This window comes from Bradysia coprophila, unplaced genomic scaffold (assembly GCF_014529535.1).
Source record: "Bradysia coprophila strain Holo2 unplaced genomic scaffold, BU_Bcop_v1 contig_588, whole genome shotgun sequence".
NCBI classification, from domain to species: Eukaryota; Metazoa; Arthropoda; class Insecta; order Diptera; family Sciaridae; genus Bradysia; species Bradysia coprophila.
The window spans coordinates 478,704-496,218 of NW_023503827.1; the positions used below are offsets into that span (position 1 = coordinate 478,704).

The following is a 17,515-nucleotide window of genomic DNA, read 5'->3' on the forward strand; positions in this document are numbered from 1 at the left end:
CAAATATCTTGTACAAATACACAAACAACTCAATCAATTAGGTAAATATGGATGGGTCAGCATTTCTGAGAAGAATATTATTTGCTCAAGGAAATTGTTTTTGTTTATTATATTGCTTGTGTACAAGATGGAACATTTTTAAAGCATTTTCATTGGAATATTATTTTAGTCATGGTATTTTGCAGTAGCGAACAAGATGCGTTCTCTCAAAACAAAACACATTAAATGCATTTTCCATTTTGCCATAATATGAGCGCATGATATCTATTTTGTTAGATAAATTGCAGCCGGATAACATCAATGACAAAAATTATTCATTATTATTGCCTTAATATGAATTTATATTCTAAACAAGTAACCCATATGAAGTAATAAATAGCAAGTAAATAAATAATCATCCATTTTATTGAAGGGCGGTTACATACGGATCAGATATGTACGTTAAAAAAGGTGCATTCCTAATTCTGTCTGAGGACTTTATTCGTCTTTGTACGTAAACTGTCAATAAAATATGCAATGACATGAAATTCTAATTTTATTTTATTACAAAGACGGGGAGGGTGATCGACAGTGCCAAGTAAATCTATTTAAATTTCAGTGTTCACTGAAAAGTAATCGTATCCATATTTTGGTTATGTCTCTCTATCTGTTCCTGTAAAAGATGTTAAAAGTAATGTAATAACTTGATCACGCGATTTTGAAAAATAAGGCTGTCAATCAACATAGTAGATATAAATATAGAGTTGAGCAGACATCGTCAGAAAATGTTAAAACAACCCTACCCGATGCGACCGGGTTTTATACGAACGTTGAATTAATTCACGGGCCCTGGTTTGGTCGGTTCGGGTCTCGGATATTGTTTTACAAAACTTTTATTTTGGCCGGGATGACTATCCCATTCATTCTCAATTTTCAGTGGGAAATACACATAGTGAAAAAGTTGTTTTTAGCAAAGCGGATGTATGTTATAACTAGACAAACTTCGTTAATATAAAATATTTTAATTGTCCTTAATTATCTCATTAGCAGAGTTTTAAATGAAGCCTTCTGAGTGATACGATATGGTTGCAGTAAAATCAGTAAAACGATAACAATCCCGCACGCCAGCCAGTAATAACAACAGAATAAAGTTTATGATTTTCGCGTTTCTACTATTTCCACATCATTTTTATATTATTGCCACTGCATAAAAAGTATGTTGAAAGCTCAATTAAAACATTTTATTCGACAATTTTATAATAGATTCTTAAAAATGAAAGAATTATCTAGTGAAAAATCGGCCAATTTGGTTCGGTTTTTGTTTTATTTCGAACAAAAACATAAAATTCACATTTCGAAACGAAATATGTTAAACAAAGATTATAGCGAGTCTGATCAAATTTAATGAAGGCGTTTTGTTGACGCAAGTGTTTTCTGTTTAGTTTATTATACTCGTAATTGATCATAACTGAATGTATTCTTCTGGTAGGACTTTTACGATCGTAAAGCAGGTCACCGCTAATAATTTTCATGTTGAAATGTTATCAACTAAATTTTCAGATGATTTAGATAAGGTATAATTCGTATTCTTCATTCAGAGAAATACAAACCACTCTTCCATCGGAAAAATCCTTAATTAAAAGGTCATTTTAATTAAAGTTTGTGTGTGATGTGTGTATCTAGCAAGCTGGAAGTGAAAATGCTCACTTCTTTTAATAACGAAAATATTATTTGCTTCGAGGCTAAGAAAATACTTTCGGAATTCTGCAAGTGTTTTTTCTCTCTCTCTTTCAGAAAACAATTTGTTATTTTAATTAGCATTAATGTTCCCAGAAAGTACGTGTACGCACTTTACTTCAAAGTTAATCAACTAATTGGATCTTTAAGCAAATGAAAGTTGAAAAGAATAAAAACCAGATCAATATTTTAATAAATTTAAACAGCAAAACAACCTGTCATTTACACCAGTAAACAAAAACACTAAAAAAAATATTAAATGAGATACAAAACATCTTACAAAACATTTTCATCTCTCCGCGATGAGGATTTTTATCTCATTCTTTTGTTTCGTTCCTCTATAGCCTAATACACCGCTGTATATATACATACATAAATGTACGGTACACAAACAATATTCGGTGAAAGCAATTTTTATTAATGTAATTTCACATATATTCATTACTTTGAATTTCAAGTCACGTTTATTGCTTCTTGTATTCCTCCGAATTATATTTTGTCGTCTTTAGAGTTGTTCCCAATTATAATAGCTGCGAAATGTAATGTGGCAAAGGGTCGTACATTTAGTTATAATACATAGATAATATAATTTCATATTCCCTTTTATTTCGTATTTTATTCAAATAATATCAGACCGTGTATATATATAAACACAAGCACTGAAGCAGTTTGGAAATTGTAGGCAGCATAGCGACTTTTGTCTCAGTACGAAAGCATCGAATCAAATAAAAGGGATGATTTTTGCATAAGCATAATAAAAATGAAATACCTAATAATAATACAAAAGAAGATTGAATATTTATTGTTATTTTTGTTAATAAAGTCGTATCTACTACAATGGTATATATATACGCATCTACCCTGTTTCTATGAGAATGAAAAAGTAGTACCTTTTAGGCTCTTGTAGATTTTTCTTTTATGATTCACTTGGGTGTTTTATTTTTATTGATTGCATTAAGGAGATATTTACCTGGGCTAAAGAAAAAAAAGAACATTTTCAACAAACCTACTTGAAACGATATAAGAAACTCTTTAAATGTATACGTTTTATGACTCAGGTTTTATTGCCGTACATAAATAGTCGCGTACCTTTCATGGGTCAATTAGTTTATTTTCTTGTATTTAGCATTTTACACATGTTAAAGTCTAATTGAATGAAATAAAACAATTCGCGCTACGAATGGACACTTACTGCATTGATACGCGAAATTTTTAACCAGTTTTTGTTAGCTATCCATAAAATTCTAATGACGAAAATGGTCTCGCAAAAATTAATTGTCAAGTCTTTCAGACGATTCGTCATCGGAGCCAATACAAAACAATGAAATATCCTTTACATCAAAAGAAGAAAATTGATCAGAGAAACAGTTCAAGTTCAATTCATATTGCTTATTGACATTAGACCTTTTCCTACATCAATTTCAGAATAGCCACCCACATTCGGTGTACACCTGGGTTGTATATTCAATTCATAGTGTACTTGTATTTGCGGCATTCGTTTGGCTTTTATGAAATGTCAAAGTTTCATGCACATATTATGAAAATGTGGAAAGTTCAATATCAAATCATTTTGTGCACCAATGTTCTATATGCATGCACACTGCACTTATCAATGGAAATTTTTAAATTAAAGTAGAAAATACCATTTTTTACTTGTCAGAAGTTTGACGTTTTAGTTGAAAGGAGTTGGAATATGATTTTTTTTGTCAAAAATAAACTAACCCAAGTACACAATACCTGGATTTCACTTACTATTTTTGCTGATCCAATTTTATTTACTGATCCATTCATGGAGTAAATAATGGCAATATTAAAAGTTTACAGTTTCAAAATATAGGTCAAACTCTCGTTTCATTCCAATCCATGATTGAGAGTCCATTATACACAATATACACAATTACTTTTGTAATAAATAAGTTTTAATAAGAACACCAGAGCATAGTTGCGCCCTTTGTCTATATGAAAACTTGTGACTTCAGTATGACCCAGCTAACGATTGCCCTATTTCTAAAGACATTATTACCATCACACCATGTGTGTGTGTGTATAAATTGATAAGATTTACAGGAAATGTTTGGTGATGCATCAGCGTCAAACCACTATACCCAAATATTCATCCAAAACAAACGTTGTTCATGTTTTTTGTGCTATGTGCTACGACTAATCCGAAAAGGGTTGACACTGTTCGGATATACGGTAAGATAGGGATGGGTCTACTTATTTCCCACTCTTGTATGTGCACTGTTGTTTTACCTGTGTATGCTGCAAAAACTTTTGGATGACTTACGGCAAACAATAAATATTTTCTTGGAAGACTCTACTAACACCAATGCAGTGACAGGTTTCATTTCAATTATCGAATATCTATATCTACAACCATTTGCATACCTGGAGTTCGATTTACTCTAACCATCCTTTGGATGGAACAACACAAATTATTCGTACAAGGGCGTTCAACGGTGGAAGTTTATTTATTTTCTTTATTTTGTGTGTTCAGAAGTGTTTTCAACAGAGTCTAGCAAAAATATATAACATTTCAAATACCTGTGGCTGTTACAAGTGAGATTTTTTGTTAAGTGGTTAAAACCGGGAACCGGGAATTTTCTAAGATTATATCCATATTATATTGATGAATGCAATACAATTATTTGCGAAATCATTTCGGGACAATTTATTTACCAAATGTTCAATGCTACGGCATTCAAATTATTCAAAATTGAATAACGACGAACAATGGAATTTTAAATGCTAAATTGCCATTTCTTACACCTCCATGAAAATTATATCCTCGTAAAATATCATTGCGTATATAGAACATTTTACCGAAATAATAATTCGAAATTTCTATGGTTATATCAAGGGTTGTATTCAAATTCAAAAGGCATTATACACTTATTCATTCTGAATTTTAGTCGGAAAAGGTTAAGTTCTACGGCTAATCAATTAATCCTTTTAAATCTCCTCTTCAACTCCAAAAATTTTTGGTTTTCAGTTGTTGAATATGTTATCGCATGTACAAATTTATTGTCGGATCTTTTATAACGACCATAGGTTTGGTTATAGGTATATATTGGATAGACGTGAAGCAACCAACCAACCAAAAATTATATGTTCCTATGGCATTCAAAATTTAGTACAATATATGGAGAAATAGGTCACTGTTTTATCCCAAAATTGATCAAGCATTATTTCGGATATTACTTCATTTGAGTGGAACGAAACTTCAGATTCAGATTAAATATTTTATATCGTTAAGGTAGTTTGCATACATTTTCGCCATCCATGAAGGGGAGAATGTGCGGTCCAATGAAATTAATGGCAGATTAGATTCGTTTTATATGTAAATTTGCGATTTGAAACTATTTTTAGGAATTCGTTATATTCAAATGCGGTGACATTCAGACCATTTGTGTTCAATTTAATACAAATGTGTTCCTTGTAATGGCAAGTCGATGTTACCGTGGCTGTCAAAAAATATGAAATAAAATAAAATCTGCAACTGAATGGTTTCTTTTGCGTCGAATAACGAATGCAATTTCATTTAATATAAATAGGTTTTTGTTCTCCATATAAAAGTTTTATGTGCAAATCAATAATTGAGCTTTTTCCCGTCAACCCCAATGCTATTTTTACCATAAAACGATTGCTAGTAATAACATTGTGTCTACGATTTATAGATTTGAAAATTTTACGCTACATAAAAAATAAATGGGCGTCCTCAAAACGATTTTCCGATAGTTTGGCGCCTGTTACTTATTTACATGAATATAAAATGAAAAATTTCCGAGTAAAAACAAAAATAAAAATATAATTACGGTACATTTTACATCATGCAATAAATAGAAGTGAATAAAAATAATATTAAAATTAGAATTTTCGTATGAAAACTACGAAATGGGAGGATTTAATTGATTATTTTTTTTCCCAGTTGAATTGGGCATTTCCGAATGTGTCTCGTCGATTAAGATCAGACGAAACATGACTCTTGTCGTGTGTTTTTTTTTTTCGTTGCCGTTGTTCAGCAACACTTTAAAACCCATAAATATTAACTTGGTAATAGAAATGAAAATCTGTATGGTAATATCCCATGTACAAACACATGATGTCGTACACAATGTCGATATCAACGAACTGTATTAAATTTTGTCACATGTAGAAACAAAAATTCTTATCTCCATTCTAAGAATTTCTTATTTTACACTGAGTATGGATTGAAAATATGAAAAAAAAAAATTGTTTCGAACTGATAGATGTTTTTGATTTAGAAACCGAAATATTTTTATTTATCAACCGGAAGTTTCAAATTATTTTTTATTGTTTCCATTTAATAAAGTACGAGAGGTTTTTTTTGGTAAATAGTATTAAGTGTGTTTTTGATAAGTTTATTTTTTTCTTTCTTGAAACGTTTTTGTATGGTCAAGATTTATTGCCTTGTTCAATCTATCTGTCTACTAATTCTCATATTCTGTTATCTTAACGTTGTATTAAGCCATGTAATATATTCAATTTACTGCACGACACAATGCGTATGACATGTGACCATATTGGTTTTCAATTTAACGAAAATATATAAACCAGGGTAATATGCGTGTTGAAATTTATTCGGAAAATTTGCATACGATTGTAATATTAAGCATTTTTCCCCGGCCCGAAATAAAACCAACCCTTTGAGTGTTAACCGGAAAATGTTAAAGCCTATCAAAATATCAAAACAAAAACCAACCAATTAATTTCATGTTGCAAATAGAACATTTCGTCACATAGTACTTTCCCCGAAAATGAAAATAAAAAACCTACAGCATAAAACAATTAATTAAAATAAAATAAAATAACCCTTGTTTATACATAACAACAACCGTAAAGAGAACAAGTCCATTTAACCATTTAAAAAAAACGGTAACCATTTCCAGGCAGATTATTAATCATTCAAATTAAATCTAATGGACACCTCACACATATCATGCAATAAAATTAAATATAATGAAAATTATTTGTATTTATGAGGGCTGGCACATTCAACTGTTTCTGAAAACCATAATATTAATTTGATTATACATTACGTGAATAATAACCGACATAGAACGTTTTATGTCTACGGAATGTATACTATATCTATATGTGTGTAGAGGTTTGATGATTTGTTATAATTAAATTTACATTATACTATGTATCTTTAGCACGATATAACAGTTGAATATTTCAATATGTCTCTCTATATAATTATAATTGTTATACCAAATATAGCCCGTATTTCATGACGACATTAATACAAATTCGGGAAAATTAGTTCACTATAAACGGTTTAGCTGTAGGGGTGCTAGTGTTTGTACAAATAAATGGACAATTGATAATTTACTATGCGATATTGTATACACTATTTTATAATTTATAGAATTGCTCTCCAGTCAATGATATAGCGACTCGTTTTGTTATTTAATATTTCATAGCATTGTGCTTAAGCAATTTTGGTGAGAGCATAGTATCCTCGGTTATTTATTCATATGTGCGTTTCTAGTCGTTCGTTGCTAATACGAGTGCCATGGAAAGGTAAACTCCTTCTATATATTTACTGCATTGTATAGTAATGTTTTTTTTTTCGGACGCATGCTAATAGACCAGAGACCACCAACAGTGAAATTTTCTAATGGACAATACAACGAAAACTTTCAGTTTAATGAAAATATTTTGTTTGTATTACATAAAATGTCATTTTTAACTTTACCTTTTAATGGCGTACACGCGTGTACTACTTTTCATCGACTGCTCAAACTTGACAATTGCAAACGAAAATAGCACATTTGACCCACTTTGCAAATTGAACAAGCCATTTTCTAATATTGCACATGCAAAACGTATAAAAATAATTCATGGCGCTTTTGAAAATGATTCATTAAAATCGTATAAACGTAATGACGATATTGGCTAGTGGCAATTTTCATTAAAAAAAAAACTCTTTGAACTTTAAAATTGTGCTAAAATTTGCATTTTCTATTATTTTACGATTATAATTGCCAAAAGATTGTTTTGAGGAAATATTACGGTTTGAATACCGGAATGGAAAATAATTTTAATTCAAATGACGTTCGTCAACGTAATATAGTAAATACGACATTCACTACAGTTGACGCCATAAGCCAACAATTGCACATTTTTATTCAAGACTTTTAAAAAATACTATTTAGGTTAAAATATTCTAAATATAGTTTCAGTAACTCTATCTGACGATCTCTAATGACGTCGCCGAGCTAAATTGCTGTCGTTTACATAGTGCCAGTTTTCGTATAGTCTCAACGTCATGCATTTGCTTATAAAATATGAACATATCATCAGACAGCAACTTGTATAAAAATAGTTCTATTTACTGGATTACCCGATATATATAATACAATCGAATAATAATTTCGTGAAATGACGACATCAGACACCGTTTGATTCATATTTAGATTGGTAAATTTAGCAAAATTTTCAATTTTAATTTTTAATTTCAATTATTTATAGACTTGCAGTTAATTGAATGTTATAAAAAATAAACTTATCGAACAATGGTTATTTATCAGTTTCTCCTTATTGGCAAAAAACATAATTTATTAATTTAAATTCTGTCATTGAATGCTATACACATTTAATAAGCCAAAATGAATAGATAGCAACTGAAATATTTTATTGAAATAACGATTGCATTTACAAAATACTGACACCTTATAAAGGCGAACAAGCGAGGTGGGCAGGGCTTTTTATTGATAAAATTCGAAACTGGTTGAAATGAAAACCGTTGAAATTTGCTTACATAAAAATCGTGAAAATTGAAAAAAAATTATTCTTCAGTTCAACGAGAATAAACTGTACATCAACGTGTACATCCTGGTTTCACACTTCAAACATATTATTGGCTTTCCTTTCATCGTAATTTATATTCCAAAATTTCAGCTCAAAAAGCCCTAGAAATGAGAGTAATGTTGATATATTCGCAGCTTTTTACAACATTTTTTGTTGTTCAATTTATAACATTATTATAAAACATTTTTGATCGAAAATTTGTTAAATAACATTTATTTTATGTATGCAAATAATATGAAAAGTATGTAATGATTTACACATTACTTTGGTAACAAATGAAGGAAATTAATTTTACGTCATTAATAATAATTACAGCGAAAATTGTAACAGGATTCTATTGATTTATATTTATTTGATGTTAAAATTAACATTATATGTTCCTGTTACAGTCTATTGCATAAATGAACGTTGGTTGGAATAATCGGAAATGTGTGTTTGATGTTCTATTTTTTTCCACAACGAGAATTGTTGAATAATTAATGAAAATGAAGTAATTATTACAGTGATTAAACTTATCCGAAAAAGGCTCAGTTATCTTATTAATGTAATTTCAAATAACCAAGAGGATCCATTTAATCGATTCATTCAATTGGTTCGCATTTCATCACGTCGAAACCACATGCGTACCAAATATTATCATCTATGATTGTATATGGTCACTAGATGCAGATTTAGATGCAGAAATCCGAAAAGTTACGAGTCTATCATAAGCTATGATTTTAATAATAATATTTAGTAGTCAGTTGTCTCATTGTCAATCCATTAAAAAATACTAGTAATTACAAAATCTTGAAACCTTGACGTAAACGCCTCTTTCAATTCAAACTAAAGACTTTTATACTTTCAATGCTACCAAATTTTTGAGTGAGCTACACAGTGTAATGGCTGTGTAAGACCTTTTATGATCAGAATGAAGAGACTCACTCGCCAGAAAGTAGCATCACTTTCGAATTGAAAATGAACAAAAGATTCTTCCATATAATTTTGTTAAAAGCAGCACTTTTGTTGATAGATCGACTCTACCTATAAAAAAATGTTTGTGACTATGAGCGGAATTGATTATAAAAAAGACAAATTTCTAACGTAATTTCCGTAGCTGTAATTAAAATTTTCATTATTGAACCGATATATTGTTTCTACCATGGACAGCCACATGACAAAGCACTTTTCTCACTTTAATTTAATATTTAGAAAAACGTTTCAAGTTTATAATTTCATTTAAAATTACTTCAATCAGACCCAATTATCATCTTTCAAAAAATTATTCCTCAACAAATGTGTATCGTTGGGAACGACATAATTTACAACTTCTTTTTTTAGGTTAATGCTGTTACATGTTGCTAGTATACTACTACAATTACCTACTTTGCGCCACCGTAATCGAATAATTATTGTAATTTTATGATTACTGTGATAGCTCGGGAAGCTAAGTGTAATTGAAAAATAATCGTATAACATCGGTAAGGGTTAAATTTTCAATATTAAGAAAATTGATTCGTGTATTTTCCGAATTTATCGTTAATGAAATCAGTAATTTGAGGGTATTTTGTGGAACAAAAATGTTCCCATAGATAGACCATAAAATGATTATCCATTAAATACAATGTTGTTGTTGTTTGTTTTCGTTTCTCGGAACACACTTTTTTATTGGACTAAGCTTACCGAAAACAATTCACGATGAATAATTGGGGAAAATGAGTGTGTGTGTCTGGTGTTTACTTTGTATGTTTTTTTTACATAATACTGGCGAATTTCTCTTTCCTTTACGCAGAATAAAAATTAACAATTTTATTCGCAAACGTTACATGAGGAGTAACAAAACAAAAATAAAAATAATAAAAAGAAAAATATAATCAAAACCACTTTCGTTTCACTACACAAAATTCATTAATGCTTGAATAATTTTATTGCCATGTAATACTTCTCTAAAATGTTAAAATATTTGCTCTACTTTTCAATAAATTAACGTGTAATGTGTGTGTCTGTGTGTAGTGTAAGCTATTTTCATATTGTATACGTACATACCGATATATGTACGTACATTTATAGACGATAACTTCGGTAGAGAAAAAAAAAACTATAATGCAATATATTCACGCTTTGAATGAATTTAAATATAAAACTCATTGACAAAATCGTTATAATGTTTTACACATATATAATACGATACACACAACATAAACATTATAGTGTAATAACCGTTCTGCTGGTGTTTTTAATGGATAGATTTGACACAATATTTTAAAAATAACTTCTTATTAAATCTCCTATAAAACCAAATACCTTCAGCTAGCCAATGTCATTCTTGTAATGACTGAGTTGATTTAACATTTTCAAGTGTTTTGAATAAACATTACACAACTCAATTCAATTTTTTGTTGTTTCTCCTGAGCAATGCTCATAGAATTTTTCAGTTATGACTAATTTTCTGCTGGATATAATATCTGCAATAAATGCAACAATTTTATGTTATTCAATTTATATATTATTATGCCCGTTTTGACAGAAAAAGTAGGTAACGATGTATGGTACACATATCTTGTTTTTTACGTAAGGTCGATTTTGATATTTGTTCTATAGCTGTGTATCAGCTTCACCGTAAATATGCCTAAACAAAGTAATATGGAAATTTTGCGGCCATATAAGGTCGCATGGCTAGATATTATATTGTTTGAAAGTGAATTGCGAATGGATGTTGTTGATTTGGTCTCTTTGATCTCTCAGTTACGTTATTAGTTAAAATTTTGGTTATGCGATTTTTTAAATGGAATCTTTTTTTAGCAGCAGATAATTTTTGTTTTGAAATAACAAACAAATTATTTATGTAAAGCTTTTATGGCTTTCCCCCTGAAAAAAAAACTTGCCAATGAATTAATGACTTTCCTAGCTGTTTGTTTAGCCTTTTTTAAATTGTGACTTTTTAAGTTGTGTGACCATCTTCGATTTGAAGTTTTTTTAGTCATACACTTCACTTTCACACACATATGAACTCACTTTTTTTTGTGCCTGCTCTACAAAATGTTAAATCAATCATTTTGTCGATGAAACGAGCGTTTACATCAAGCAAAATGAAAATTTAGATTGTGGAAAGCACTGCGAAGCTCAGCTATCACAATAAATTGCTAATGATATCTGATATTGAAATGTCGGAGTGGTTAGCTCGTTATAATGCCCATCAACATTACATCCACGATTTTACATAACGTACATGATGTCAATTTTTGCAATATATTTTTGCAGAAGTGTGTCAATGCTACACAGCGAAAAAAAAAAATAGAAAATCGAAAGTTTGTTGTGTTTTTTTGTTGTTGAATTCAAAACAATCGCATTAGTTCGTAATGGTGAAATAATGAATGGATGCTATTCAAGGTACACATACACATATACCACAATAGCGAAATGACTAAGAAGAAAGATCCAAATTCCATTGATTTAATTTTTTTTATTTAAACTCATAACTTTGTATGTGTACCATCTACCATCTAATAGCACTTAAAATAGAAAGCGAAAGTCTATATTATTAACGTTTAAAATTTCATATTTTCTTCATCAACTTTGACAACATAATGTCTAGCATAATGTAATAAATTTTAACGGAAGTAAATCACAAGAACTTCCATGAGTTACACATTCGTTGAAAATATTCGTTGTAACAGAAAATATTTGATATTTTTTTCGCTCCCGCGATGATTTCCTTCGATTGGTTATTGAGTATGTTTAATTGATGCTAAATATTTCATGGCTGAACATTAAAGTTTCTTGAATATTTTTTAATAATCTTTCGTTGATTGGATCTTAAATCATAAAAATGTTGCGATTTAAAAATAATAATAAAAAAATTTATGAGAATTTTATCGAACTATTTAACAGTATAGCCAAATTCCTCGATTATAAATTTTCATATTTGGAATGTTTTAAATTAATTTTTTGATTTTCTTATTTTCGTTTTAGGTAAGCTTCGCACTTACAATGGAAAACGCAAGCAATGAGTTAACGGAAACGGTCAGTAACGTTTTATTTTAATGAAATCTAAATCTGGCTGAACCAGTTTGCTTTATATAGTAAATATTTTTATTGAAAACAGAATCACGGACTTATGATAACCTTTTAGAGGCGGCAAATATATCACCAGTACAATTGTCGTCAGTCATTTTTTTGATCTAAGTTGTATCAGCAAATGAAATCTTTTACTTCATTAGCTTGAACACAATATGCTAAATTTCATCGCTTGATAAATCGTGTATTTTGTTTTTTCTTTTACACAGGGACTAGTTTTGGGAAAAAAATTTCCCATATTCTCCTAAATTTCCAAATTTTCCTAATTTATTATTGAAAATTAACGAAAATTTTGGAAAATACAAGAGAACGTGAGAAAATGTTACAGTAAGCGTGGAAAAATGTTTTCCAAAAACAGTCCTTGCGACAACTGATAGAAACATTTTGTATCGAATATAACACTGTCTCCGACAAACAACGGTCATAAGCTTGTCTACAATACATAAAACATAGTCATCATGACCCTTATTCGTCTGACCGTCTTTATTCATAGCAATTTTAAAGAATTTCGTTACTGTCTGCCAGTTCATTCTTTTTAGATAAATAATTTCATTTGAAAAAAAAAACACGCACAATCATTTCCGTGTGATAAATTATCATAACTCACATCCGCGTAGTTATTCCCCAAATGAGTGTGTTCCCTGGATGCAACAGCAATCGTGTAACCGTAATAAATGATTTTATTTAATCAATAAACAATTGTACGAATTGAACATAATGGATTCAGAATTTTTTGTTTGTTTGTTAAATATTTATTATTTGTCATCGTTCTGTAAATAATTGTTATTTAATTCTGCGTCGATCGTAAAACTCATTTTGATATTATTATGTGACAAAACATTTGCGGTAATCTACGTTATCATCTTATGCAAAACCGCAACAACATTCTACAACAATTTATGTTGCTCGGTTTATTAATTATTATTTTTTGTGGTACATATATTGTTTGTGTATTTGCTCGTTCCGTTGACTACTTGACGGAAATCGTTTTGGTTATTTTTTATTTTATAAAAAAAAGCAAGTAATTAAATCTTATGTTTTCGTATAATTAGATTATAGCCCTTTCTTATCACCTCGCAACTTTTCCAAAAGTTTTCTGAACTAGTTAACTGATGGAATTAATTTCAATTAGTTTTCCAAATTGATATTGAAAACGCCATTCATGACAAATTAAAAAGTTTAATAACTTTTCCGCACCATCGAAATTTGGATAGTTTCATCCTTCCGTTGTCGGTAACTAAATGAAAGACAGTCTTCCGCAGCTTATTTGATATTACAATGCTGCTGTGATCAATCAAAATATTTGCACAGCTCAACGCTGATTGTTTTCGTCTTCTTACAATTTGTTAATGCAATATTAAGCACTGAAAGTGAAATATCTTCATCTTCTCTTATTCATGTACCTACTTAGTTATGTGGTATGCCATTTTCTGTATCTACGGTTTTTTTTTTGTTTGATTAGATATTAGCAGGACTTAAAATAGAAAAATCAACAATAAAATTATTTTTAAAATATTTTGTTGATTCTGAGCTATTTTTGAAAATGAGGCTATACGATAAAATTTAAATTGATATTGGATGTTATGAGATCAACAGCATGCAATTTTTGTTCGTGAATTTCTTTTAGTTTAAATCGAGGTTTTTATATGTTAATTATGGAAGTTATTTTTGTTATTTCTCACAACCATCTGTAGTATTCTCTACCTCGGTTAAAATATCATCTAATTTATCACGCTATGGATATATCTCCATTAACCTGAGGGATGTAATACTCAGAAGTGTTTCATTCCTTATCTCTCTGCTACCCTTGAACGTTACGTTATAATTAAAAAGAAAATTTGCATAAAATTGTATTTGCAACACTAAACCAATAAATTTTCTTTGAAAATATAAAATTTGCAACTCGAAAATCCACCGTGTAATAAACTTCCTACAACTAAAAGTTGTAAAGAATGAACGTAACAATATTTTACAATAATAAAGGAAAATTTGTTTGCGATAGTTATGTTAAGCTTTCATTGCTTCCTAACTACGTGCTCATGGCACATGCTGGTTGAGGTATAATGCAAATTTTTCAAAACCCAATATTACAGAAGTTTGCACATTATTGAAATTATTCAAAACACCGCCGAAACCATTTTGCTTTACGACATGACACCAAATACCCGAATGCACGTTCTATATACACATTATACAATTGCAAGACGTAATTTGAAACCATAAAGTTTTTATTTTTATTCGAAAGAAAATTCACGTGCAAGGGCAGAGATAAAAGTTTTTTTTTTCTTTCGCATTCGAATATACCCTGGTAAATACGCGTCAACCATTTTTCCCCGATCAGAGCAGTTATGTAATGCATAATAAATGTTAACAGCCTCGAACGCTACATTATGGTCTCCGGTTGAGATAGATTCATTGCAGACATTTTTCAAAAAGAAAATTGCAAGTAGTTAAATTTGTGGATAAAATGTGCAAGACATTCGTAAGACTTTTTTGTATCATTTTCAAATTGTACACGTGTTGCTGCTATCGTGTGCTACTTATACTTTACATTTTAACGATATTTTAATAATAAAAAGAAGTATAATTTTATTGCAACGCTGTTTTTACATGTGCACACGATGAGTATATGTATATATACAATCATGTAGTTGTTCAACTGTTCTAGCTAATTGTTTATTGTTTTCAATAAACCACGAGATATGGCCATTTGTGCTAATAATTGTGTTATTTAAAATGTGATATTATTCGTGTATATATCGCAACAACTTTGTTTATTCGGTAGATGGGAAAAAAATCTATATTCGTTTTCACGTGGAACATGTTGTGCGTATTTATGTTATTTACACAACGTGATCAATTTAATGAACTGCACGCCACGATTTCGAAGTTTTCTCCATAAAGGATATTATAGTCGAAATACAGGTGGGTATTTTGTACAACGTACATCGCTAATTGATTTTAAACAAATGGTTGGGATCAAATCGGTCAGAGGGTTGTGTTGTAGACCAACAACAATGACCATGTCAATGTTAAATTGGTTCATGGCTTAAATAAAATATGAAGTACGAAGTAGGTACAAAAAGAGTGAGTCGATTGGAGTCTATGTGGCATTTAAAAAGGAGGTCAAATAATATTGTGCGCAGTTGTGATACTACGACCAAAAGTCTTTGCAACGTGCATAGAATTTTTGTGAAGGTTTACATAAAATGTCATCTCTTTGAAAAACATTTCCATTCTAATAATAACACCCTATTATACAAACAATTATATAAGTTTTTCTTGGTTTTCTTCTTATAACCTTTTGCCAATAAATGACATTTTGTTGCTGTTATAGTACTATTCGTTGAAGTTTCATAATACTTGTATGGCTGCAAAGCTAAATCATTGGAGTTTCGTCGAGTTTCGATCTTTTACTTCATTTGTTTTGACATAAATTTAGATATATAAAAAAGGAACACTAGCCAGGGCTCGTCGCCTCTCTTATGTGTCATTGGCAATATAGGTGACTAAACGTTTTTAAGTTTTTCTGGAAAAACTTTCACCACATAAATCCTGAATGACAAGGAGATTAACTGAAGAGTTCGTTTACTAACATTTAATTATAACTCTGTATTGAAACTTTGTCGCTTCAACACCATACATCAACGCTTTATCCATATGAACAAAAAACTATAATTGTAGAGCAAGATGAAAAACAGAACAAGAGTAAAAATTCATTCACCAAATTCTATTAGGCTGTTCGTTTACAGAAAAGTTTTGTGTAGCTCGTTGCTAAAATGGGTAGACTGAGAATTGGAGAAATCAACATTGTGCAACACTATGCACAAAATGTAGTTGAAGTCTTCCAATTTCTATTTCTGTACATCAATGCTAATTTGGAGTAATACATCCCAGACTGAAATAACTGCAGTTTTATATTTCCTTTTAATCAAATTAAAAATAATAAAAATAAAACAATTAAATGCAATTACGAAATGCGACGCTATATAAATAGATATTGCTGGAAAATATATCAAAATAAAATGCAATCTATTTAGTCCGACGTTATTCCAATTGCCCTGTAATGCATTACCGTGATTTTTTTTAAAAGTCTAATCGCTTCCTTATTGTATCTCGAAGAAAATAAAAATTCATTCGAAAGAGAATAACGCCTTCTCATTTCCAACAACCCAGTTTAATCACACAAAATGCCATTACTCTGCGTAGGTAAAACGAATAAAAATTTAATTTGCTTGAAGTGCTTCTAAATCATTTTTTTACCCATGGGTAAGTAAATGTACGAGGTTACATTAGAACATAGATAATGTAATTCGATAAAAAAAAGCCCGCGTACAGCCTACGTCAATCAAAAACCGAAATCTCATTACCGTAAATGCCTTTTGCATTACAAATTCATCACCATAAACAAACTAGCAAAACAATATTTTTCTCATCACGTCATAAGTGGATTACATCACAGCCCATAAGCATCAAATTCTTGAACAAGAAACAAATTATGATTTCTTTTTATATTTTTTACTGTACTGTGTATAGTTTCAGTTTAACGCCCAAATTTCCCACACATAGTGCAAGTCTAATTCATTTTCAAGTATCATGAAATTGCATTTTTTTTCTCATTTTTGTTCAGTCAATTCAGACATTAAAATGGACTGACTAGGTATGTACGCCGTACACTCCATCCAAATAACTAGAGCATATATTCAATTTCGGTCACTGCGTCTCTTGCATCCCACGCGCAACATACACAATATACAAGTATATTCAATATGAATATGAAGTATACACAGTGATGCTGACGTTTATTAAAAAACTATGACGTAATGAATGTTCACTTTATACACCATTTCAGGCAGTGTGGTGTTTACACAGTGATATTTATATAAAAATGTACGTTTTCATCTTC

The 17,515-nt window shown here is 30.1% G+C and overlaps 1 protein-coding gene across 3 annotated transcripts in view; it reads left to right on the forward strand.

Moving 5' to 3' along the window:
* LOC119083335 (3-phosphoinositide-dependent protein kinase 1) overlaps window positions 1-17,515 on the forward strand; it is a 107,510-nt gene that overhangs the window by 70,612 nt on the left and 19,383 nt on the right. The window contains exons 1-2 of one of the 3 annotated variants that reach the window (XM_037193029.1): window positions 4,200-4,275; window positions 12,505-12,555. The exons of 1 other annotated variant lie outside the window; for it this stretch is intronic. In XM_037193029.1, coding sequence (XP_037048924.1) covers window positions 12,523-12,555 — 33 coding nt within the window. In that variant the 5' untranslated portion in view covers window positions 4,200-4,275; window positions 12,505-12,522. Of the gene's footprint in view, window positions 1-4,199; window positions 4,276-12,504; window positions 12,556-17,515 lie in introns of those variants that run through there. One more of the 3 variants, XM_037193030.1, reaches the window with a different exon arrangement.